The 26,360-nt window shown below is 47.2% G+C and overlaps 1 protein-coding gene across 7 annotated transcripts in view; it reads right to left on the bottom strand.

The window, feature by feature from the left end:
• The window catches only part of KMT2C (lysine methyltransferase 2C), a 325,549-nt gene that overhangs the window by 125,072 nt on the left and 174,117 nt on the right, over positions 1 to 26,360 (bottom strand). For 6 of the 7 annotated variants that reach the window (XM_069729749.1, XM_069729752.1, XM_069729750.1 and 3 more), the window contains exons 23-29: positions 20,351 to 20,479; positions 18,750 to 18,869; positions 18,393 to 18,523; positions 10,971 to 11,148; positions 3,344 to 3,448; positions 3,010 to 3,057; positions 1,418 to 1,555 (exon numbers count right to left, since the gene is read on the bottom strand). In XM_069729749.1, the coding sequence (XP_069585850.1) occupies positions 1,418 to 1,555; positions 3,010 to 3,057; positions 3,344 to 3,448; positions 10,971 to 11,148; positions 18,393 to 18,523; positions 18,750 to 18,869; positions 20,351 to 20,479 (849 nt within the window). The remainder of the gene's footprint in view (positions 1 to 1,417; positions 1,556 to 3,009; positions 3,058 to 3,343; positions 3,449 to 10,970; positions 11,149 to 18,392; positions 18,524 to 18,749; positions 18,870 to 20,350; positions 20,480 to 26,360) is intronic. The other variant, XM_069729753.1, reaches the window with a different exon arrangement.

Genomic DNA, 26,360 nt, shown 5'->3' with positions numbered 1-26,360 from the left:
AGCACGTACCGAGCATGCGTTAGAGCAGACATCCAACTCATGCTCAATAGAGCAAGTACGAACCCAGATACTGAAACAGACGTCAATGATGAGGCGTCATTCCAGGGTGGGGATTGAGGCTGCTGCAGTGACCGCAGCATATGCCCCCTGATGATATCCCGTATGAGTATGCCAGCATGCACTGGTGGTTCTCAAACAAAGCGTCATCAAATAGGAAGGTTAAAAAAAAAATTAAAGCAGATAGGTCAGAGAGGGAATGATAGGGACTTTTTAATGGAAGTAGGTTAGAAAAGCGATTTAATTACTACAATAGACATTTAGGATTAAAAATCAATATACGTTTCAGACCACTCCTTTAATTTACAGTATTCTATCTTTGCAATTACATGTTACTGCAATTGGTAAAGATCTTTGTTGGTGTTTATAGGACTAAATTTCCATAGGAAAGTAGTGAAGGTTTACAATGGAGTATGTTTTTTCCCCATATTTAAACTATTTATTGTTTAATCATGGAATAATTTTAATATAAACATTTAAAGGGAATCTGTCAACAGGTGTTTGCTATGTAATGAGAGTACACCATGACAATAGGGCAGAGACCCAGATTCCAGGGATATGTCACTTACTGGACTGTTTTTCTGTTTCAATACAAATCAGTGTTTTATCAGCAGGACATTATCACTACAGGACGAGAGTCCAACACTGAATAGCAGCTCTCTGGCTATAAAATATGGACAAAGCTGTGGTGTGGAATGGGTTATCTATCATGATACATTGCTATAATCAGGCTCTCCGCCTCTACATGCTGCTGCTGTCTGATTTCATAACAAAAACCTTTTGTTAAATTGCCTTTAACAAAGTAAAAATGCACCGGGCAAAACATCAAGATGAAGTGTTATGTAGTTAAATAATTCAGGGGAGGACAATACTGGACACTTTAGCAGCCAGAGACAACAACAAAAAAAAAAAAAAAAAAAAAAAAAAAAATCACAAAAAGTTCTGTCTTGAATAAAATTGCAAGATGTATCAGTGGTGGCCACAGAGCCTTCTTACAGGGATATGAAGTGGGTAAAGCACGTGACTTTTGCTTATAGATGACAGGAGTATGTCATTTTTTGGTGGACTGGGTGCACATCGATTGCAAAACCGATACCTACTGTTCCTGAGTATGAACACTGTGCACAATAGGTCACAGAATACACTATGTAGATGTCACCGTACAATGGTGCACCTAATATCTGAGCTGAAGGATTGGTAATGTTTTGTGCAGTGAATCTGCAATATATTGATGTACATAAAGGTCTGGCATAGAGAGAACTGAGCCAAACGTTGTGTGCACGTGTGACTATACAATATCCTTTCCCACACTTATAGAGGGAACATTATTCAACTCGAGATGGAAAACAAACGCTTTTACCATCTGTAACCATTTTGTCCAGCTCGGGGCTGAGAATCCCATCCAATTGGTCCTCGCTTAAATGTCGGGAGCTCTGGTTGATATTGGTGTGAGACAGTGATGAGGAATCATCTGATATGGTACCGATGTCAAGCCCCACTAAAAGGAAATGAACACCAGTTTACACATGGAAATGTTTTGCTCAAGCAGCAGAGCAATGGAGTAAATACAATGTAGGGCAGATCGCCTGACTTAGAGCCAGTGATACTGTACAGAGCTGCATTTATAATTCTGCTGGCATCAAACATAAAATCCCATCACTCTGCCTACTCAATACCTATTCTACACATATGTAATATTATGCGTGAATAAGCATGGATGTCTATAGTAATGACAGGGCTCCAGTACAGGGCCTCAGCTTAATGGCACCAATAGAACTATGAACGCAGCTCTGGATTAGAAAATATATGATGACGTAGCTTAGGACAGATGCAATATAAGGGAAGCAATGTATTAAAGGGAACTGGTCATCAGGACATACAACATTTTAACTAAAGGTATTTGTGTAAAGGCCCTTTAATGCTTCTTAAATCCATACCTTGGTTGCAGTATTTCATTTAGAAAGTGTAGGGAAATCCAGGCTTGACATTTTATGAGCAGGGGGCAAACACTGCAATGTCAGCTCTCCTGCCTCCTCTTTTCCTTGCCCGCCCCTGGTCTCTGATGGACAGGTCACTGTCTCAATGACCCCAGCTCGAGTTTCTGTGCAGGCGACATCATTGCCCGTCATGGTCTGATCAGGGGAGCGGCTGGACTTCTTTACAATTTCCAAATTAAATAGTGTGCAATTAATAAGCATTAAAGGGCCTTTACACACACATGCTCATGTACTGCGGTCACCACTGCAATCACATATGTGGACGGGATAAGGTGTGAAGGGGTTAAAGGTGAGCCGTATGATTTTAGCAAGATGTAAGAATCCACTTTGGACATTATTATGTAATTATCTGTACAATTCCAAGGGATGCACCAACTAAAGATATTCAAGCTGAATGTACATACAAAAATACATTTAAGAATATAGAACTTTTAGAATACACAGCATTAAACAAATGATCCTCATCTTAAAAGTGGTCCTGGGAAAATATAACACCTCCCAAAAAGACTGAATAAACAGAAGAAAAAAAAAAAATCAAAAAATCAACTAAATAGTAATGCTAATCTACCAGGATTCACCTGGATTGGGTTGCCCTCTGGTATACACCGGCACAGACAGAGGTACAGCATGTCACTGGACCGCTGCAACCAATCACAGGCCTCACTGCTCAAGCGTTGATGGAGAGGTGACGTCACCACTTCCGGTGTCGGCGCAGATTAAAGGCGCAGCCTGATCTGAACAATGCAGGCGAGTGCCCGTAGGCAATTATCACCACTTTAAAGAACAGCGAACAAGCACATTTTTTTTTTACAGATTAATAAAATGATATTTAATAAACATGGTTTAAAAAAACAAAAAGAGAAAACAAACAAGAAAGCGTGTTGCATGCAGAACCCTAGCAGGTAAGGATGGGTTATGACCCACCTCACTACTGGATTTTTTATGGTTTTCTTACCAAAAGGAGAGGATGAATTCTCGACCTTGAAAGTGCATAAATCAAGACCTACAAGACCCAAACCAGATAAAACGGATGATTATAACAAAGAAAAAGGAGTGGAAGCGAATGTGTCAAGCAGCATGCTGAAAAAAAAAAAAAAATCAATATGCGGTTCGAAACGAAAACATAAAAGAAAAAAGCAGAAGAGACGGCAAGCTGATCCAGGGGAGTCAAATCGAAAGAACCATCCATATGGGAGTGCTCCTGTAGTAAAATGTAGCTATGGATGCTTCTAATACTATAATTTATGCAGTAGATTCCGTGGCTGGAGAAAAACCTTTTGAAGACATACCAGTCTGACTTCCAGACTTTGCAAGATCGTCTGAAAGTATTCCAAAAATATCATCTTCTGTATTCAGCACCTCAGACAGTTCAGCTAAAGGATCTTGAGAGCCACCTTAAAAAGAAAAATGATGCTATATTACACAAAAACCTACCCACTTAAACTGTACTGCGGACAACCAGAAGACACATCAATTATCCAGCTGAGACCACACATTGCCTTCAAAGCAGCAGGTATACCTTTGAAGGAACTCAACAGGAAAATTGTTCCAGACATCTTAGGGACCTAACCACAGATCGTCTATGGATGTAGGCATGCACAGATTTTTCTCACACTTCATATAATCCAAGACAAACTTGATGTTGAGATCAGGGCTCTGTGGAGGCCAAGCCATTACTTTTGGTAATCTTTATGCTGAGGATAGTTCTTAAAGGGGTTGTCAGGGGTACAATGATAAGTCTGTAGTCCCTCCGTGTGACTGCAGACTTTTGAATCCCCCCAGAGCACGCATTGTGAGGATCCGCTGGAAAAGGCGGTGATGCATGCGATATGCAGAGGCAGTCTAGTAGGCGCGATCTCGCTCTGTACAAGTGTATGGAGCGTTGCTACAGCCGTCTAGTGAACGCACTTGTATGGAGTGACGCCGCTCCCACGTGACAGCTTCTGCCCAGGAGTACGCATATCGCAAACATCACCACGGTTCTATGCTCAGAAATAGGTGAATCCTCGCAGCTCACAGTGCGGGGGAAAAGACAACCCCTTTAAAGATATTGGCAGTATCTTTGGGGTTGTTATTCCAGTGCAGAGTACATTAGGAGCCAATCAGAATCCTCCCTGATGGTTTTGCATGATGCATAACAAGAAATGGGCAACCTTGAGGATCATACAGTAGATGGCCAAGGAAACTTAGTGAAGCAGATGAAAGACACATCACTTCCCTTAAAATTGCAAGATGTCAAGCAGTGTCATCAGCCCAGAATTAACTGGAACCAGTGGTACCTAGCTATGTCCATTTATTGTTTCGGAGAAGTCTGGCCAGGTGTGGTCTCCAAAGAAGAGTAGACAAAAAACAAACAAACATATATTCAACATGGAAACTGTGCCAAATCGACTCAACTATCCAGGAAATTTTTTTTACCATTCATCTGGAGCTGGAGTATATACATGGTTGGATCCAGGAAAATATAGGAACTGGGGTGAAGAAATATGACAGGAGGTCATCTGGAGTCCAAATGTGAAGCATTTGCTGTAACAAAAGGCAGTTTGCTCGCTGAAGGGCTGGAGAACGATACAATAATGAGGGTCCGCAGACAAGCTATTATGGTACAGGGTCCTTGTAAGTTTGGAGCTGTAGTTCAGCAAATCATTTCTATTTTGAAAGCATTAATTAGCTTTATTTTAGAAATGGCCACTTTTTGTTTCTATTATAGTCTCGCAGCTCTCCTGAGTATGGTATTTAAATGGGGGACTCTGGGGAGATAAAACCTTTTTGTACTGTCCTTGGCCTAAAGGTACCGTCACACTCAGCAACTTTGCAACGAGAACGACGACAATCTGTGACGTTGCAGCGTCCTGGATAGCGATCTCGTTGTGTTTGACACGCAGCAGCGATCAGGATCCCGCTGTGATATCGCTGGTCGGAGCTAGAAGGCCAGAACTTTATTTCGTCGCTAGATCGGCGTGTATCGTCATGTTTGACATCAAAAGCAACGACGCCAGCAACGTTTTACATGGAGCGAGAACGATAAGTGAGTCGCCGTTACGTCACTGGATCGCTCCTGCATCGTTCTGGAGCTGCTCTGTTTGACGTCTCTACAGCGACCTAAACAGTGACGCTCCAGCGATCTAGTTTAGGTCGGATCGTTGTCTATATCGCTGCAGCGTCGCTGAGTGTGACGGTACCTTAAGATGTCCAGTGCTGCAGTTTTATGATCTTTGTAACCCTTGTAATTCTGCGTGACAGCAGCTGCTCCTCACTGCTCCCCTTCCCACCTGGGTCATTACATCATACACAAAGTGCTGCTCCCCCTGTAAGGAACAGCTAGCCTGAGAAGAGGGGGCGTGTCCTACTCCCTGCTATTAGCCCTGCAGTGAAGGAACCATCAGGCCTCGCCCCCTAATCTTGGACTACAGTGAGGGAAACTATCAGGGGGCTGGTGTGACAGAAGATGTTTTCACTTCACTGCTCACCCCTCCTGTCTGGGACATTAAAGCAATATGGAGCTCCCTGATGTTATCAAGAGACTGGCAGATAACAGCTGCATCTCTGCAGAGAACTGGGGGCATGGCCACACCCCCTCTTGTCAGGCTAGCTGTTCTTTACAGGGGGGAGCAGCATTTAGTGTAAGATCTAATGACCCAAATGGAAGGGGAGAACAGTGAGGAGCAGCTGCTGTCACATAGAATTACAAAGGTTATCAAGATAATAGAACTGCACTGACCATCTCATCATTACAGTTTATGCGGGCAGGGACAGTACAACATTTATTTTTTTTTTATCTCCCCAGAGCACCCCTTTAATGCATTGCCGCATGTCAGTTTTGTTCATGTCATAAATGAGAAACACCACAAGGTTAACTTGGCTATGCAGAATTTTACTGTTTTTTTTTTGTTTAAAAAAAAATAAAAAAAAAATAGCCCCGATTCATCAATACCAGCCGGGCTGTGTAGTCAGTATAAAATGGACCGACAGATTCCTAAAATATATAATTAACCCCTTCATCACCCAGCCTATTTTGACCTTAATGATTCTGGCCGTTTTTTGCAATTCTGACCAGAGTCCCTTTATGAGGTAATAACTCAGGAACGCTTCAACGGATCCTAGCGGTTCTGAGAATGTTTTTTCGTGACATATTGGGCTTCAGGTTAGTGGTAAATTTAGGTCGATAATTTTTGCTTTTATTTGGGAAAAAAATGGAAATTTGGCTAAAATTTTGAAAATTTCGCAATTTTCAAATTTTGAATTTTTATTCTGTTAAACTAGAGAGTTATGTGACACAAAATAGTTAATAAATAACATTTCCCACATATCTACTTTACATCAGCACAATTTTGGAAACAAATTTTTTTTCCTAGTAAGTTATAAGGGTTCAAATTTGACCAGGGATTTCTCATTTTTATAGCAAAATTTACAAAACTATTTTTTTTTTTAGGGACCACCTCACATTTGAAGTCAGTTTGAGGGGTCTATATGGCTGAAAATACCCAAAAGTGACACCATTCTAAAAACTGCACCCCTCAAGGTGCTCAAAACCACATTCAAGAAGTTTATTAACCCTTCAGGTGCTTCACAGCAGCAGAAGCAACATGGCAGGAAAAAATGAACATTTAACTTTTTAGTCAAAAAATTTATCTTTTAGCAACAATTTTTTTTATTTTCCCAAGGGTAAAAAGAGAAACTGGACCACAAAAGTTATTGTACAATTTGTCCTGAGTACGCCGATACCCCATATGTGGGGGAACACCACTGTTTGGGCGCACGACAGGGCTCGGAAGGGAAGGAGCGCCATTTGACTTTTTCAATGAAAAATTGGCTCCAATCTTTAGCGGACACCATGTCACGTTTGCAGAGCCCCCGTGTGCCTAAACATTGGAGCTCCCCCACAAGTAACCCCATTTTGGAAACTAGACCCCCCCAAGGAACTTATCTAGATGCATAGTGAGCACTTTAAACCCCCAGGTGCTTCACAAATTGATCCGTAAAAATGAAAAAGTACTTTTTTTTTCCACAAAAAAAATTCTTTTAGCCTCAATTTGTTCATTTCCACATGGGCAACAGGATAAAATGGATCCTAAAATTTATTGGGCAATTTCTCCTGAGTAAAGTGATACCTTACATGTGGGGGTAAACCACTGTTTGGGCACATGGTAAGGCTCGGAAGGGAAGGAGCACCATTTGACTTTTTAAATGAAAAATTAGCTCCAACCGTTAGCGGACACCATGTCGCGTTTGGAGAGCCCCTGTGTGCCTAAACATTGGAGCTCCCCCACATGTGACCCCATTTTGGAAACTAGACCTCCCATGAAACTAATCTAGATGTGCGGTGACCACTTTAAACCCCCAAGTGCTTCACAGAAGTTTATAACGCAGAGCCGTGAAAATAAAAAAATCTTTCCTCAAATTATCTTTTAGCCCGCAATTTTTTATTTTCACAAGAGTAACAGGAGAAATTGGACCCCAAAAGTTGTTGTCCAGTTTGTCCTGAGTTTGCCGATACCCCATATGTGGGGGGAACCACTGTTTGGGCACACGTAGGGGCTCGGAAGGGAAGTAGTGACGTTTTGAAAGGCAGACTTTGATGGAATGGTCTGCGGGTGTCATGTTGCATTTGCAGAGCCCCTGATGTGCCTAAACAGTAGAAACCCCCCACAAGTGACCCCATTTTGGAAACTAGACCCCCCAAGAAACTTATCTAGATATGTGGTGAGCACTTTGAACCTCCAAGTGCTTCACAGAAGTTTACAACGCAGAGCCGTGAAAATAAAAAATCATTTTTCTTTCCTCAAAAATGATTTGTTTTAGCAAGCAAGTTTTTATTTTCACAAGGGTAACAGGAGATATGGACCCCAATAGTTGTTGCCCAGTTTGTCCAGAGTATGCTGGTACCCCATATGTGGGGGTAAACCACTGTTTGGGCACACGTCGGGGCTCGGAAGGGAGCACCATTTGACTTTTTGAACGCAAGATTGGCTGGAATCAATGGTGGCGCCATGTTGCGTTTGGAGACCCCTGAAGTGCCTAAACAGTGGAAACCCCTCAATTCTAACTCCAACACTAACCCCCCCACACCCCTAACCCTAATCCCAACTCTAGCCATAACCCTAATCACAACCCTACCCCCAACACACAACCCCAACACACCCCTAACCCAAACCCTAAACATAATCCTAACCCTAATCCCAACCCTAACCCCAACACACCCCTAACCATAACCCTAACCACAAGCCTAATCTTAACCCTATTTCCAACCCTAGCCCTAATTCCAACCCCAACTCTAATCACAACCCTAACCCTAAGGCTATGTGCCCACGTTGCAGATTCGTGTGAGATTTTTCCGCACCATTTTTTAAAAATCCACAGGTAAAAGGCACTGCGTTTTTCCTGCGGATTTATTGCGGATTTCCAGTGTTTTTTGTGCGGATTTCACCTGTGGATTCCTATTGAGGAACAGGTGTAAAACGCTTCGGAATCCGCGCAAAGAATTGACATGCTGCGGAAAATACAACGCAGCGTTTCCGCGCAGTATTTTCCGCACCATGGGCACAGCGGATTTGGTTTTTCATAGGTTTACATGGAACTGTAAACCTGATGGAAAACGGCTACGAATCCGCACCGGCCAATCCGCTGTGGATCCACAGCCAAATCCGCACCGTATGCACATAGCATAATTCTAAGGGTATGTGCACACACTGCGGAAAACGCTGCGGATCCGCAGCGTTTCTGCAGCTGTGGGTCCGTAGCAGTTTCCCATGAGTTTACAGTTCAATGTAAACCTATGGGAAACAAAAAACGCTGTTCACATGCTGCGGAAAAAACTGCGTGGAAATGCAGCGGTTTACATTCCGCAGCATGTCACTTCTTTCTGCGGATTCCGCAGCGGTTTTACACCTGCTCCAATAGAAAACTGCAGTTGTAAAACCGCAGTGAAATCCGCAGAAAAACCACAGTAAATCCGCAGCGGTTTTGCACTGCGGACTTATCAAATCCGCTGCGGAAAAATCCGCAGAGGACCAGAATACGTGTGCACATAGCCTTATCCTAGCCCTAACCCTAGCTCTAACCCTAACCATAGTGGAAAAAAAAAAATTTCTTTATTATTGTCTCTACCTATGGGGGTGATAAGCCATGATAAGGGGGGGGGGGGGGGGTTTCATTTACTATTTTTTATTATTTTGGAACGAATCTGCCGGCTGATTCGGCGGGCGCACTGCGCATGCGCCCACCGTTTTGGAAGATGGCGGCACCCATGGAGAAGACGGCCGGACACCGGGAGGCTCGGTAAGCATGAGGGGGGGGAGATCGGAGCACGGGGGGGAGAAATCGGAGCAAGGGGGGGAGAAATCGGAGCACGAAGGGGAGAAATCGGAGCACGGGGGGGAGAAATCGGAGCACGGGGGGGGGGGGGAGAAATTGGAGCACAGGAGGGTGGGATCGGAGCATGGGGGGAGCGGACAGGAGGATGGGGGAGCGGACAGGAGGATGTGGGAGCAGACAGGACGACGGAGGGGAGCGGAGCACAGGACGGAGGACAGGGGAGGAGATCGGTGGCGGTGGGCAGATCAGGGTTTCCAGCCATGGCCGATGATATTGAAGCATCGGCCATGGCTGGATTGTAATATTTCACCACTTTTCATAGGTGAAATATTACAAATTGCTCTGATTGGCTGTTGAAAGTGCAACAGCCAATCAGAGCGATCGTAGCCACGGGGGGCAAAGCCACCCCCCCTGGGCTAAAGTACCACTCCCCCTGTCCCTGCAGATTGGGTGAAATTGGAGTTAACCCTTTCACCCGATCTGCAGGGACGCGATCATTCTGTGACACAGCATATGCGTGACAGGTCGGATTGGCACCGACTTTCATGACGCATACGCTGTGTCACAGGTCGGGAAGGGGTTAATTGGGTTCAGTAGTACAATGCAGGATGTGCTGTCAATTGTTTCATAAAATTTGGCAAAGTTATAAAATGACTGAGCTATTCCAGATCTAAGGATCTCAGCTTTTAGTGGAAATGAATCTGTGCTGCACTTTATGTACATGCTCAGTAGTGACCAGTGCTGTGGAGATGAATCTGTGCTGCACTTTATGCACATGCTCAGTATTGATGCAGGGCTGTGGAGTCGGAAGTCAGGGAAATTGAGAAGTCAAGAGTCTGTTTGGCTTAATGACGGCACAGCCCTGAATCCAATAATCAACATCAGTCTTGATGAGGAGGCATGTCGGAGTCAGACACACCTGATTCATTAAGGGGCACATGTGTCTTAATAAATCCGGCACTTGTGAAATATAGTGTGCTCCATGAAACAAATCTTAATCCAGACAACGAGTGGTGTAAGCCTATGTGCCCACGTTGCAGAATAGAAGCATAATTTTTTACTTCAATTCTGCATACCCTTCGCAGGAAAAACGCATGCGGATTTATTCACGTTTTAGACGCGATTTGCATGCATTTTACAAGCGATTTTCTAATGCATGTCTATGGGTGTGGAATTGCCGTGATTCCACAAAAATAATGAACATGCTGCGTTTTCTTCCATGATGCATTTCCGCTGCAGAAAAAAAACACATCATGGGTACATAAATTGTGGAATGAATTAGAAAATAATGGGATGCTGTTTGTAAGCTTTTTTTTTTTTTTTTTAAAGTTTCCTCCACAGAAAATCGCAGCAAAAACGCTTAAAAACGCAACGTGGGCAAATAGCCTAAGGTATGCCCATAGTGAGCTGTGGTGTCACACCCCGTCCTGCCCCAGCTCTGCCTACTTTGGCGGAGCTAGACATAGATTGAAAATTCCAAAAGTCAGTAAATTTATGCCATCTCTGCAAAAAAAAAAAGCAATTATTTTAAGACTTTTTAAAGCGATTTTAATTGCTTTGATGAATTGGAGCCAAAAGACCTCAGGTAATTGCTTCACTTACCATGTGCATTTTTGGAAGGTGTTGCTGCTGAACTGAGCAGGGGGTCTGAGGAAGGATCCAGAAAAGTTGAGTTTAGATTTACTCTGTACAGAATAGTGGCAGCCTCCTCAGAAGGGTTTTCAATACCGAATTTGTTTTGTCTACTTGTATCCAGAAGATTTCTCCCAAAAAATGCCTCCTGTGTGAAGTAAAGCAGAAGAATTATACAGCGAGAAGAGATTTTCATAATATTTCAAAAAAGTAAAGGAATATAAGAATGAGCACCATTATAAATAGGGGAATCTAACAGTAAAGCTTGCAAGCTACAAAGGAAGGTGAAATGATTAATGTGACCAGCACGACTGTGAACACTGACTAGTCTCCTGGAGCATGTACTGGTTGTATCTCAGCCAGAATGCAGGTCGCCTTACACGGGTGGTCCAAAACTAACATGGATATTAATCCTACATGTTTATTTAATTAAATTAAATTGCTTTTCTAATGTTTGTTAAACTGGATGACATCAGAGGGCAGGCGCTGTGGTCACTGGCATAGTCTGTCTCAGGGCTGGGCTAGTCCCTGCTCTACTGAGCATGTGTTGGTCTCACTTCAGGCGTATGCTCAGTATGAGCTCCCTCCGCAGTATTCCTTTCAATGCACAGTGATATTCTGCTCCCTTCCGGCTCCAATGAGAAGCGATGAGGTGGCCAGATAGCACACTGTCATGGCGCATTGAATAGGAGAGAAAGTGGCAAGCAGGGAGAGCAGAAACCAGCACAGCCCCCGAAACAGACCAGTAATTCTACCATACAAACTTTGACAAAGTAAGTTTTTGAAAATTATTTCATCTCATCTGAAATCAGCATAGACTTGCTGTGTGGATTTTAAGATCCCCAGGATGTGAACTATTCATAAGGACCTTTGGCAGATTTCACTCTTGCAAGAAAAAGAGTGAAATCTGCAACAAAATTTGTGCCCTGGTTTTGGGACAAAATCAATCTTATCAGTATGATGCCTTAGGGTGCCTTTACAAGAGCAAGCTATGCTGCAGATTTTCTGGCAGAGTGGATTAAATTGCAGCAATTCTAAATTGCACAGAAATTGATCTTCCATGTGGATATTAGATGTGCAGCAAGTCAATGATGTTGCAGAGTTGAAGAGCAATTACCCTCTGTAATGGATAGAAGAGATCTACTTACAGCTCACGCAGATTTAACTGATTTAATTGTAAATTCAAAGCAAAAATGTCCGCTTTTATGTCCCCAATCGGCAATACTGTAAAATAGGGATTTTTGTGTGTACTCACCGTAAAATCCTTTTCTCCGAGCCACTCATTGGGGGACACAGGACCATGGGACACAGGACCATGGGTTATGCTGCTGTCACTAGGAGGCTGACACTAAGCTGAGACAAAAAAAGGTTAGCTCCTCCCCTGCAGTATACACCCTCGTACTGGCTTCCAGACACCCAGTTTAGTGCAAAAGCAGTAGGATAGTAACAATATAACAAGTAACATTAGAATATAACATGTCAAACAAACAGTCAAGATCAAAAAAAAAAAAACAAGATCACGAGCCGAAAGGCTACCAGGGTGGGTGCTGTGTCCCCCAATGAGTGGCTCGGAGAAAAGGATTTTACGGTGAGTACACACAAAAATCCCTATTTCTCCTTCGCCTCATTGGGGGACACAGGACCATGGGACGTCCCAAAGCAGTCCCTGGGAGGGAAACAATACAACCAAAATAACTCCGTGTACCATCTGACTACAAATGCGCAACGGCCGCCTGCAGGATACGCCTGCCAAGGGCCGCGTCCGCAGAGGAGTGAATGTGAACATTGTAATGCTTTGTGAAAGTATGCAGGCTGGACCACGTTGCGGCCTTGCAAACCTGCTCCGCTGTTGCCTGGTGCCGGATGGCCCAGGAAGCACCCATCGACCGAGTGGAGTGAGCTCTAATCCCCGCCGGGATAGGACTGCCCCTGACCCGATAGGATTCCTGAATAGCAGATCGGATCCATCTGGCTATCGTGGATTTAGACGCAGCCAAACCCTTTCTGTGACCTTCCGGGAGCACGAAAAGGGCGTCCGATTTCCTGAAGTGAGCCGTTCTGGAAATGTACCTCCTGAGGGCCCTTACCACGTCCAGGGTATGGAGAGCCTTCTCGACCCTATGTTTGGGCTGCGGGCAAAAGGAGGGAAGAATGATGTCCTCATTGAGATGGAAAGATGAGACCACCTTCGGAAGAAATGCCGGAGAAGGACGTAGGACTACCTTGTCCTGATGAAAGGCAAGGAAAGGAGCCCGGCAGGATAAAGCGGCGAGCTCTGAAACCCTTCTGATGGACGTCACCGCTACCAGGAAGGCAACCTTCCAAGAGAGGACAGAGAGCGGAACGTCTTGAAGGGGTTCGAACGGAGGTTCCTGAAGAACCCCCAGAACCAAGTTGAGATCCCAGGTCTCTAGCGGCATCCTGTAGGGAGGAACCACATTGGAGACTCCCTGGATGAAAGTCTTGACCTGAAGGTTGGTGGCGATCCTGCGCTGGAAAAGCACGGATAACGCTGAGATCTGACCTTTGAGGGAACTCAGGGCCAAACCGGAGTCCAGACCAGACTGAAGGAAATTCAAGATGCAAGGGATAGAGAAAACGAGCGGAGGGTGACCCCGGAGCCTGCACCATGAGAAGAAGGTTTTCCAGACGCGGTGGTAGATGGAGGCGGAAGACGCCTTGCGAGCACTTAACATGGTGGGGATGACCTGCTGAGAGAAACCGGCACGAGTTAGAATCCAGGTTTCAACAGCCACGCCGTTAAACGTAGGGCCCCTGAGCTCTGATGGTAGATCGGTCCTTGGCGAAGCAGGTCTGGGCGGTCTGGCAACCGCAAGGGAACGTCGGCTACGAGCTGAACGAGCTCCGCGTACCAAGCGCGACGAGGCCAGTCTGGGATGACCAGGATGACTGGAACTCCCTCCGTCTTGATCTTTCGGATCACCTTCGGCAGTAAGGGAAGGGGAGGGAACACGTATGGGAGCTGAAATTGATGCCACGGAGAGATCAGCGCGTCCACTCCTATGGCCTGGGGATCCCGAGATCGAGCAATGAAGTTGTGGACTTTGGCGTTCAATCTGGACGCCATCAGATCCACGTCCGGGGTTCCCCAGCGAAGACAGATCTGGTGAAAAACCTCTGGGTGGAGTTCCCACTCCCCCGAGGCAAGGCCCTGGCGGCTCAGGAAGTCCGCCGCCCAGTTCTCGACTCCCGGAATGTGCACCGCAGAGATGATGGAATGGTTGGTTTCGGCCCAACGAAGGATGAGGGAGACTTCCTGCATCGCCGCCCTGCTGCGGGTACCCCCCTGGTGGTTGATGTAAGCCACCGCCGTGACGTTGTCCGATTGGACACGTACTGGGTGACCCGCGAGCAGGGCGTGAAAGTGACTCAGTGCAAGTCTGATAGCACGAATCTCCAGGATGTTGATGGGGAGTTTGGATTCCCGAACTGTCCAGCGGCCCTGGGCAGAGTGGTGGAGGAACACCGCCCCCCAGCCAAGGAGACTGGCGTCGGTAGTTACCACTAACCAGCGGATCGGGAGGAAGGACTTCCCCTGGAGAAGAGATGGGCCCAGGGTCCACCATACGAGAGATTGTCTGACCCGCGGGGACAGGGGACAAGGGCGGTCGAGAGATGAGATACTCCTGTCCCAGATGTCCAGCAAAGCCTGTTGCAAGGGACGGAGATGGAGTTGAGCAAAAGAAACTGCTTCGATTGTGGCAACCATCTTCCCCAGAATCTTCATGGCGAACCGAATGGTTCGCGGGCGGGGATGACAGAGCGTTCGGGCTCCCTTCTGAAGTGCTTGGGCCTTGGACCGAGGAAGCAAGACCAGACCCCTCGAAGTGTCCAGGATCATTCCCAGAAAGGAGATCCGACGGGCCGGAACGGGAGCGGATTTGTCCCAGTTGATCAACCAACCTAGGCGCGAAAGAGAATCCAGGGTAATGTGGACGCTTGACTCGCAGGCTTGAAAAGACGGGCCCTTTATGAGGAGATCGTCTAAGTAAGGTAACATGACGACTCCTCGAGAATGAAGGATGGCCATGACAGCCGCCATGACCTTGGTAAATACCCTGGGCGCCATGGCGAGACCGAAGGGTAAGGCCGTGAACTGGAAGTGGTCCTCCCGAATGGCAAAGCGGAGGAACCTCTGATGAGACGGAAAAATCGGAATGTGAAGATAGGCATCCTTGATGTCTATCGAGGCCAGAAATTCCCCTCTTTCCATCGAAGAGATGACCGATCTGAGCGATTCCATCCTGAAGTGCCGGACTCTTACGCACTTGTTCAGGAGCTTCAGATCCAAAATGGGCCGCACTTTTCCGTCCTTCTTTGGCACGACGAAGAGGTTTGAGTAGAAACCTTTGAACCTCTCGTGTTCCGGGACCGGGACAATGACCCCGCTCTGGCGGAGGGAGTGGATGGCGCAAAGAAGGGCGCGAGCCTGAGCTGCCGAGCTGGGAAGACGAGAGGGGAAAAACCGAGTTGGAGGAGGAGAGGAGAACTCTATCTTGTAGCCTGACGATACCAGATCCCTGACCCATTCGTCGTGCACGATGGAGAGCCAGGCTTGCTGAAAAAGGAGCAGGCGTCCGCCTACTCTGATGGTATCGACTGGCGCCGTTCCCGAGTCATTGAGACGGGAATCTGGGAGGTCTGGACCCTCGGGATCTGGGTTGTCTCGGTTTCCCGCGCCAGGAAGGAATAGGCCTGAAGGAGGGACGAGCGTCTCTGTCAGTGCGAGCGGAACGGTCCGATCTGGGAAGACCGGTAGGATTGGACCAGGCTGGGCTGGTACGAAAGGGCCGAAAGCGAAAGTAAGGCTGGCGCTGGAAGGCCGCCTTGGGCCTCTGTTGGGGAAGGAACTTGCTCTTTCCCCCTGTGGCGTCGGAAATAAGCTGGTCAAGCTTTTCGCCGAAAAGACGCCCGCTTTGAAAAGGGAGGGAGATCAGAGATTTCTTAGAGGAGGAATCTGCGCGCCACTCCCTGAGCCAAAGAGCCCTTCTGATAGCGACGGCGTTGGAAGCCGCGGATGCTGCGCAATTCGCCGCGTCGAGGGATGCGAACATCACATAATCGCTAGCCATGGCTAACTGCTTGGCTAGGTCTGCCATATCAGACGGGAGGTCCTGTTCGTTAATGGATTTCGCTAGAGCATCCGCCCAGGAGACCATAGCCTTGGACACCCAAGCCGCTGCGAAGGAGGGGGACAGGGAAGAGCCAGAGGCTTCATACACCGAACGAGCTAGCGAGTCTATCTGGCGTTCGGTGGGGCTCTTAATTGACGCGCCCTCCGGAACTGAAAGAAGCGTTTTAGAAGCTAGCCGCGAGACCGGCGGATCTACTAAAGGAGGATCCGTCCAGTCTTTCACGAGATCCGCTGAGAAGGGGTACTTTGATAGCAGATCCTTCTTACCCGTGAACCGCTTATCTGGATGCTCCCTGTGACGCCTGACTATATCCAGAAAGGCTGGATGAGAGGCAAAGGATTTGTGGGAACGTTTGGATCTGGTAAAAGAGACCGCGTGTGTTCCGGAGCGGAATTAGCGTCATCCTCCACCTTAAGAGCGTGATTGACTGCTACGATGAGGGAGTCGACCGTAGCTCTGAACTCCGGAGCCTCCGGGTCCAATGATACCTCGGACTCATGTTCAGAGTCGGGAACGCTGTGAGCCCCCAAAGAGGGTGAGCGAGAGGGGGAGCTGCCAGATTCTGAGCGGCGAGGAGAGCGTTCAGGAGAGGAAGGGCGGATCCGCTTTCGGGATGACCGAGCCTCTTTATGGAGAGAGCGGCCCCTGCTAACCGACGATTCCCCTGCTATGGAGGGATCTCTTAACGCCTGTAACGGGTTACCTCGTTCCCCGGGAGGATTTTGAATGGATTTGATGGCGTTGGCTAAAAAATCCACGGATTGAGAGAGAGAAGCGACCCACGGGGGGGGACTAGGTACGCCAGAGTCGGTGGCGGTGGAGGGCTCCTGGGCACATGGAGCATCGCAGGCAGAACAGAGGGGGGAACTTTGAGGCCTAGGAAGAGGGGCCTGACAGGTGGTACACGCAGAAAAAAAGGTCGTATGCACCTTAGAGGATTTTTTAGATCTAGTCTGCGACATGACTCTAATGCACAAGAAGCCACAGGGGCTATAATCTGGCCTGGGAAGCAGAGGGCGGTGCTGCAGAGGAGAAGCTGACGATGTCTCCTTACCCCGGTCCTGTGTCCCGCTGTCCTGGGGAGCCGAGCTGTGAATCCAGAGATGGGAACTAGCTGCACGTGGGCGCTGTGCCTCGGGGATGCGGCAGAGCTGGAGCTGCGGCGTGTATGTGAGGACCAAGATGGCCGCCGAGATCAGGGGAGAGATCTCGGCGGCTGCGAGAAGCGCCAGGGACCGGGGGGCGGCGCCGCCGATGACGCGCAGGAGTGGGCGGAGCCTATCGGCAGCGGCCAGGCCGAAGCCAGGGGCTAAATTTGCGGCCCCGGCCCGGCGCGCGGGCGCAAAGGGCCGACGTCTCGGCCCACCATCTGCGCTGCAGCCCGCCAATGTGCCAAGTTGAGGAGGAGCCCTCCGGACCGCTGTGACCCCCCCATCCCCCACGGAACACTTACCCCTATGGAGGTGAGAGGAACCTTAGGATGGCTGGGACGGTGCAGGGATTGGGAAGCCTCAATCCACCAGCCCCTGAGAGAGAGGGGGGTGGAGAGGAACCGTCCACCACCTGAGTCACACAGAACATTGGTGATGCAGTGTGGTCTGCACGGACGCCACGGGGATAGGGCCACTGTACAGCCGAGGGTAGAACCTGGTGGACAGGGCATATGTCCGGCAATAAAAAGGCCTGGCTGCAGAGGAGGATACTGGAGGAAAACACCAGTGCTCGTCTGTATAAAAAAGGGGAGATCGGGGCCCTTTTAGGGGAGAAACCGTCGCCCAAAAAATGTCAGCTCAGGCAGTGGCTCCCACGTCGCAGGAGAGGATACGGAGAGGTAAAACTCCCGTGCTCGCCTGTTGTTGGTTCGGGGGAGATCGGACCTTGAAAGGACCCGTCGCCCCCTTCGTCCGGAATAGATTAAAAAGAAAAAATTCGAGAAATTAAAAATCAGTGTGCCTCCTACGGACACTAAGCTTAAACTGGGTGTCTGGAAGCCAGTACGAGGGTGTATACTGCAGGGGAGGAGCTAACCTTTTTTTGTCTCAGCTTAGTGTCAGCCTCCTAGTGACAGCAGCATAACCCATGGTCCTGTGTCCCATGGTCCTGTGTCCCCCAATGAGGCGAAGGAGAAATTCAGCTTATGTCAACTCTGTTGCTGTTAGAATGGGTCACTATTTTTAGCACATGTAATTAAAACAGATTATTTCTGCGTACACCAACAACAAGTACAGCAAAATACCTGGAGATATGCAGGAAAAATTTCTTCCAATTTATTTTTCTTTTTCCGGTAGCGTTTCTTTATTTTCTCGGTGGTATCACAGCCAGGCATGCATTCATCTATAGGAGTTCCTGGCAGAGGTTCGTTCCAAGCTTAGAGGAAACAACGCACAATTAGGTAAGTAATTTAAAAGATCTATTTTTTTCCCCCTATTTTTAAAGTCCTTGATTCCCATCTTGAAGGAGTGTATGGGAATTACAAAGATCACATAACTACACAAAAATACAGCAGGAGACAACTATAAATACAAAGACTGGTGTGAACAGAGACCAAAAAGTTTATGTTCCAAATCGATAATGTGATACTTGTGACACATACCTTCTTCTTTACCAGTCAGGAGCTCAGACACAGAGCCAGAAGAATCCTTTCTAGATAAAGACCTCTTGGATTTTCCCTGACCGGTTCGGCTTCTTTGGCGCACCATGAATCCCCCAATACCTATGATGATAATGAGTAACACTGTCAGATATTGCATACCACTGCCGGTCTCTCACACATCGGGATTATTGTTACTACATTGACCACATGGGTGATTGCTTAGGGATTATTTTTGAGACACTGACATAACAGTGCAATGTGACCTGCAGTTTTATATCAGAAAACCTCATCAAAGCCCTACAGAAAGTAATACAGCAGGTTATACAAAACTAATAAAAATAGACTGTTTTCTTTTAGAAAAAGAACCTCCGAAACCCACAGACAAGATTGCCGACATTACTAGAAGTAATAATGCTTTTTAATCTCATACAGGCGATTTCCTAATAACTTGTTTACCAATTAGTGACTTCACAAAGGGAATCTGTCACCAGGATTTTGCCACCTAAGAGCAGCATAATGTCGCGACAGAGACCCCAATACCAGCGATGTGTTACTTACTGAGGGGATTGCTAAAAAGTTTTAATCAGTAGGAGATCACTAGTGGACTGGTAAATCTGCTGCCAAGTAGTCCTCCATATTCATGAGCGCTGTATAACCCCGCCCTCACCACACATTTCTGCCTATGCACAGTGTACACAGATTCAGTGGTGTGGGCAGGATTATACAGAGCTCAACATTCAGAGAACTGACAGATCTGCAGCAGACAACGCATTGCTGGAATTGGGGTCTCTGCGCCTACATTATGCTGCTCTCGGATGGGGCAGCAATCTGGCGACACAGTCACTTTAAACCTCTTATCCAATATTTTGGGAACGTCCCTTAGTGCCACCAAAACATCTATGACCCCTCACAACCTCCATGTCTGAGTGCCCTGTGGAATCTAGCACCAAGACATTAGTTGCAGGATCCTTTATTTAGTGATGGGCGACCTCCATGGTTCTGAATTTTCATTTTTAGATAAGATTGAGAATATGTTCAGCAAACTCAACACCTTCAATCAAACATTTATTTTTTTTTACAGTGTGTGTATAGCGTCATCATCCTGCTGTAAGAAGAAACTATCGGTAGGGGATGATACTGCCATGTAGGGGTGTACAAATTTTAAGTACTGGTATGTGGCATGTGTCAAAGTAATAGGCACATAAATGCCGAGACACAAGCTCTCCCAGTAGGACATTGCCCTCACTGACTTGCCTTCTTACAGAGTTCATCATGATGCTGAACCAGAACTTGGCATTACCAGCGCCTCTTATGATGAGTAGGCCTGGCACGACATCACCATTGATTCCAGCACTACTGGCAGGAAGGAGCAGGAGGTTTGCAGGGTGTCGGTGCGATGATCATGAATATTTTTGTTCGACTAGAGTGTAAACCCATTTGTACACACAGATTCATCGGCTATTTTCAAAAACTATATTCATGCAATGCATCAAGAAAAAAATAGTGTGTGACAGTGGTATAGAGAAGCAACTTATTTTGTACATTTATCCCAAAAATTAACAAAAATTAGAAATGTTTTCACAGCAACAATAAGCCTGTACCTGGTCTGTATGGCTTTCGCTTCCTTTTCTTCATTCCATCCATTATTTCGGCAGTTTTTGAGTCATCATCAATTGCTTCCCGCTCTGGACTAGAGTCAGATTTTACATCACAGTCCATTAGGTCACCCTCTGCAACACAAACTGGGTCATTAGATTATTAATAGTGATGAGCGAGTGTACTCGTTGCTCGGGTTTTTCCATACACGCTCGGGTGACCTCCGAGTATTTTTTAGTGCTCGGAGATTTAGTTTTCATTGCGGCAGCTGAATAATTTACAGCTACTAGCCAGGCTGAGCACATGTGGGAGTTGCCTGGTTGCTAGGGAATCAAGCAACGAGTTTATTCGCTCATCACTAATTATTAAGAATATAAAAACATATACGAGGTTCAATAGGAGGCAGAATATGTGCATCAGCTCCTGGATAATACTCATTACTGGACAGCTAATGTGTACAAAAAGTCCGAACAAAGAGGGGAGGTGGGCACGGACTAGGTGAGCAGAATAAGCCCCTTTTGGGGGTGTCAACTGGGGGGTTATTCAGGTTGGTAATTAACACATGTAAGCTCAGCCAGACCAAGAATGCGTGTGTATGGGGAGGTTGTGTGCAACAGTTCATAAGCTATTGATGGTGTGATCTAAAAAGACTGCAGAAATCATCTTCAATGGTGGAAAGAGTATCCGGCAGAACATGATTGCTGAAATGGCCGTTATGCAGGACTTAAGAGCAGCCTCTGCGAGTCTATGTCAATCTGTCTATACATCCGCCTATTCCCAGATGGACGCAGTAAAAGTACTCAATCTGTGATCATTAACTATAATGTTGTAACTGCGTTTGATAGTTACACGACAATGCTTTTTCTACTGTGCTCTAGGATTTTTTTGTTTCTTTCTCAGCTTTATCTAGCCATTGTTCAGCTTGTAATGATTTTTCTTTTTGTTTAATGCCAATACAAAAAATAAAAAGATCTATATCTCCCCAAAAAATGTTTATGTAATATCTGTGTATATGGAAGCAGAATTTCCTATTCAATGTATATAGAAAACCTATTGTTGTGTGTGCCGCTGTATTATAATGGTTCTTTGAAAAGATGCTCTACTTCCCAGTGCAAATACAGGTGCTTCTCACAAAATTAGATAATAAAAAATTAATTTCAGTTCTTCAATACAAAAATTGGAACGCATATATTATATAGAGTCATTACAGACAGAGTGATCTATTCCAAGTGTTTATTTCTGTTAATGTTGATGATTATGGCTTATAGCCAATGAAAACCCAAAAGTCATTATCTCAATAAATTAGAATACTTTATAACACCAGCTTGAAAAATGATTTTAATATCCAAAATGTTGGCCTACTGAAATATATATTTTGTAAATGCACTCAATACTTGGACAGGGATCCTTTTGCATTAATTACTGCATCAATGTGGTATGGCATGGAGGTGATCAGCTGAGGTGTTATGGAAGCCCAGGTTGCTTTGATAGCAGCCTTCAGCTCATCTGCATTGTTGGGTCTGGTGTCATCTTCCTCTTGACAATATTCAAAAAGGGGACAAAAACTGAACTCGGTAATTATAGGCCAGTAAGCTTAACCTCTACTGTGGGTAAAATCCTGGAGGGCATTCTAAGGGATGCTATACTGGAGTATCTGAAGAGGAATAACCTCATGACCCAGTATCAGCACGGGTTTACTAGGGACCGTTCATGTCAAACTAATCTGATCAACTTCTATGAAGAGGTAAGTTCTGGACTGGACCAAGGGAACCCAGTGGACGTAGTGTATATGGACTTTTCAAAAGCTTTTGATACGGTGCCACACAAAAGGTTGATACATAAAAACAGGATTTTTGGTTGCTTACCGTAAAATCTGTTTCTCGGAGCCTTCATTGGGGGACACAGGAACCATGGGTGTATGCTGCTGCCACTAGGAGGCTGACACTATGCAAATAAAAAAGTTAGCTCCTCCTCTGCAGTATACACCCTACCGACAGGAAGTAGGATATTCAGTTAGTGAGAAAGCAGTAGGAGAAGTAACGTGTAAAAGAGAAAGAATAATAATAATATAATAATAATAAACTTTATCTACATAGCGCCAACAAATTCCACGGCGCTCCATAGATTAACAGTTTCAAACACTCAAAGAGTGTTCAAACAACTCAAAAGTATACAGTAAACAGAGCTGTTCAACTTGGGAGGGTGCTGTGTCCCCCAATGAAGGCTCCGAGAAACAGATTTTACGGTAAGCAACCAAAAATCCTGTTTTCTCTATCGCCTTTCATTGGGGGACACAGGAACCATGGGACGTCCCAAAGCAGTCCCTGGGGTGGGAAAAACATACTTCCATCAGGTCCAAGGACTCACCACTGCCGCCTGCAGGATCCTTCTGCCCAGGCTGGAGTCTGCCGTAGTTCGGCGAAAACATGTGGATGGAAGACCAGGTTGCCGCTTTGCAAAGCTGTCGGCGAAAGCCCTGTGACGTACCGCACTGGAAGCGCCGACTGCCCGGGTAGAGTGAGCCTTTATCTCAGGAGGGGGCACTCTGTTCTTGACCCGGTAAGCTCCCAAAATTGCCGTTCTAATCGAGCGAGCAATAGTCGCCTTGGAAGCCGGCAGGCCTCTACGCACGCCATCAAGGATGGCGAACAGAGAATCCATCTTTCGGAAAGCGGCCGTGCTAGCCAGGGAGAAACTCACTGCCCTGACGAGGTCCAGCCTGTTCCACTATCGCTCCAGAGGATGATTCGGAGCTGGACAAAGGAAGGTAGAACGATGTCCTCGTTGAGGTGGAAAGATGAAAACCACCTCGTGAAATGAAGGAAGGCGGAGGCCTGGGACCACCTTGTCCTTGTGGAAAATCAAGAAAGGAGGTCGGCAAGAAATGGCCGCCAACTCAAAAACGCGGCGGATCGAAGCGATGGACCTGAGAAAAGCCACCTTCCGAGATAGAACTGACAGGGAAAAACTCCCTGAGAGGCTCAAAGGGGAAACCCCTAAGAACAACCAACACAACCTTTAAATCCCATGAATCCACAAAGGCCCTGTACAGAGGGACAGCGTGGGCTACTCCTTGAAGGAAGGTCTTAACCTGTGGCTGAGAAGATAATGTCTTCTTAAAGGGAAGAAGAGCGCAGGAACCTGGCCCTTTAGGGAATTGAGAGTGAAGCCCGAATCCAGTCCTGCCTGAAGGAAAACCAAATGGAAGGCAGGGAAAAGGACATAGGTGAAAAGCGGTTGGGCTTGCATGAACGAAAGTCTTCCGGGTACGATAGTAGAACCTGGAAGACAACGAAGGCTTCCTAGCCTGGATTGTAGTGTGACTCGACCGGGACGAAAGGCCAGACGCTCTTATAACTGTGGAGTCCACAGCCATGCCGTAAACTGAGCGACCGATAATTCGGGTGGCAGATCAGACCCTGGAGGCCAAAGCGTAGACGCCCACGCGGGAGGGTCACGAGATCTGGAGACGAACCAAAGGAACCTTCCTGTTCCTTCGGGACGCAGAGAGGTCCACGTCCGGAGTCCCCCATCGAAGACAAATCTGATGGAAGACCTCCTGATGCAAGGACCATAACCCTGCCGCGAGACCCTCGCAGCTGCAGAAGTCGGCGGCCCAATTGTCCGTGCCGGGGATATGCACCGTGGATATCACCAGAACCATTGCCTCTGCCCAGAGGAGGATCTTGGATACCTCGGCCAAGGAGCTCCGAGTCCCCCCTTTATGACTGACATATGCCACCTCCATGGCATTGTAGACCCCTGAGAATCCTTCCCTAGTGACGAGGGAAGAGAAAGATGGCCCGAAGCTCGAGGATGTTGATCTGCGGAAGAGACTCCTGCGCCGACCAACGACCCCAAGCAGTCAGATGGCGAAACACAGCGCCCCAGCCAAGCAGGCTGGCGTCCGTCGTCACCACTTGCCAAAGAACTGGAAGGAAGGACATGCCCTGGGAGATGAGAGGTGACGTCAGCCACCAGCTGAGGGACCCTTGACTCGGGAAGAGAGTCGGATAGGACGATCCAGGGACAAGACAGCACTGTCCCACTGTGACAGAATGGCCTGCTAAAGAGGTTGAGAGTGAAATTGGGCAAAGGGGATTGCTTCGAACGTCACTACCATCCTGCCCAGAAACTTCATGGGCGATCAGAAGAAGGGAAGCCGAGGACCCTAAAGCAAGGGTACATCCCGACGAAGGATGGATCTCTTGTCCTCGGGAAGGAAGACTTTGGTCTGACGAGTGTCGAAGAGCATGCCCCGAAAAACGAGGCGCTGGGAAGCAACAAGACAGGATTTCTTCATGTTGACAAGCCACCCGAAGCGGACTAGGGTGTAGAGGACGATGGACAGGCTCTGGTGAGCCTGAGAAAAAGGGGGACGGAGCCTAGAAGAGGATGTCGCCGAGGTACAGAAAAAAATAATAAGCCTCTGACCATCAAGATGGCTATCAGCGCCGCCATGGTCTTCGTGCAAACCCTGGAAGCGGTTGCGAGAACGAACGGCAGGGTGAAGAACTGAAAATGGTCCTGGAGCACCACAAAGCACAGGAATCTGTGATGTCCCGGGAAAATCGAGACATGAAGGTAGGCGTCCTGAATTTCTATGGAACACAAAAGTTCTCGAACCTCCATGGAAGCAATTACTGAACGATGGGAATCCATCCTTAAGAGTCTCAGACAAACTCTCCAGTTCAGCAATTTGAGATCCAGAATGGGACGAAACTTGCCCTTTTTTTTTTTTTTTTTTTTTATTCTTTTCTTCTTTCAGTACCACAAAAGATTGGAATAGCAACCAGTGAACCGTTCTTTTTCTGGGACGGGAACTATTACTCCGGCTTTGAGGAGAGAAGCGGTGGCTGCGAAGAAGACCCGGAACTAGAACGGGGACTCTTGGGGTCGGGATCCGAAGAAACGATCCCTGAGTTGTGAAACGAACTCTATTTTGTATCCCGAGGATACAACTTCCCTGACCCATGCGTCCTCTGCTGAGGGGATCCAGACATCCCAGGATGGGCGGTTTTCCCTTCTTCAGGGAAGTGGGCTGGCGTCTTGCTGTGAGTCATGCCGAGGTGGATCCTCCAGTCCTAGCCCTGGAGGATCTACCCTGGGAGTAGCGGGAGCGCCAGGAAGGCGTGTGGTCTAAAGGAAACAGTCTTCTACTCTTGACGTGCCTGTGGCCTCTGTTGCTGCGGGGAAAAGGAGTTTGACGCCACGAAGCGACGTAAAGGCCGAAAGGACCGAAATTGCCATCTAGGAAGGGGGCGACGAGGTGTAGACTTGTGCCCCCCGGTAGCGTCCTAATGATTTGGCCCAACTTAGAACCAAAGCGACGTGAACACTGAAAAAGGCAGGCTGGTAAGGGACTTTTTGAAGACAAATCCGCCTGTCAGGCCTTGAGCCAAACGGACTGACGGATGGCAACGGCATTGCTGGACACCTGAGCCGCAAAAGACGCGGCATCCAGGGAAGCGGAGACCAAGTATTCACCCGCATGAGAAAACTGGTTGGCAAGCTCCGCCAGCTGTCCAGGAGGGCCCCGTCCAGAATGCTCCGACGGAGTTGTGTGACCTTTGGATATGGATAATGAAACCCAAGTATAAGCAATGGCCGGGCAAAAATAGACGCAGCCGATTCGAAAGCTGAGCTCGCAAAGGATTCTATGACTCTATAGTTAGAATCTTTCAGAGATGCTCCGCCAGATAGCGGGAGGACCGTGTTGGAGGACAGAGTCCAATAAGCGGTGAGCTCCAGAGAAAAGGGATATAAAAAACGCCAAGGCGCTTTCCTCTCTGAAAGCGGCTGGTCGGATTCTCTTTTTCTCTCGTCAGGGCCTTCTCGAATTCAGGGTGAGAAGCGAAGACCTTGGAAGGTGGCTTCGACCGTCTAAACGAAACCGCCTGATCCGCGCGTTCCGTAGAGGGATCTTTGATGCCACGGGTCTGGTTGATTGCTCCAATGAGGCTCTGAACCATATCCCTCATGTTAGCGATTTGGTCAGAATGCAGCTCCAAAACG

This window comes from Ranitomeya imitator, chromosome 6, assembly GCF_032444005.1.
Source record: "Ranitomeya imitator isolate aRanImi1 chromosome 6, aRanImi1.pri, whole genome shotgun sequence".
Lineage (NCBI taxonomy): Eukaryota > Metazoa > Chordata > Amphibia > Anura > Dendrobatidae > Ranitomeya > Ranitomeya imitator.
This window is presented reverse-complemented; position numbering and strand designations above follow the sequence as displayed.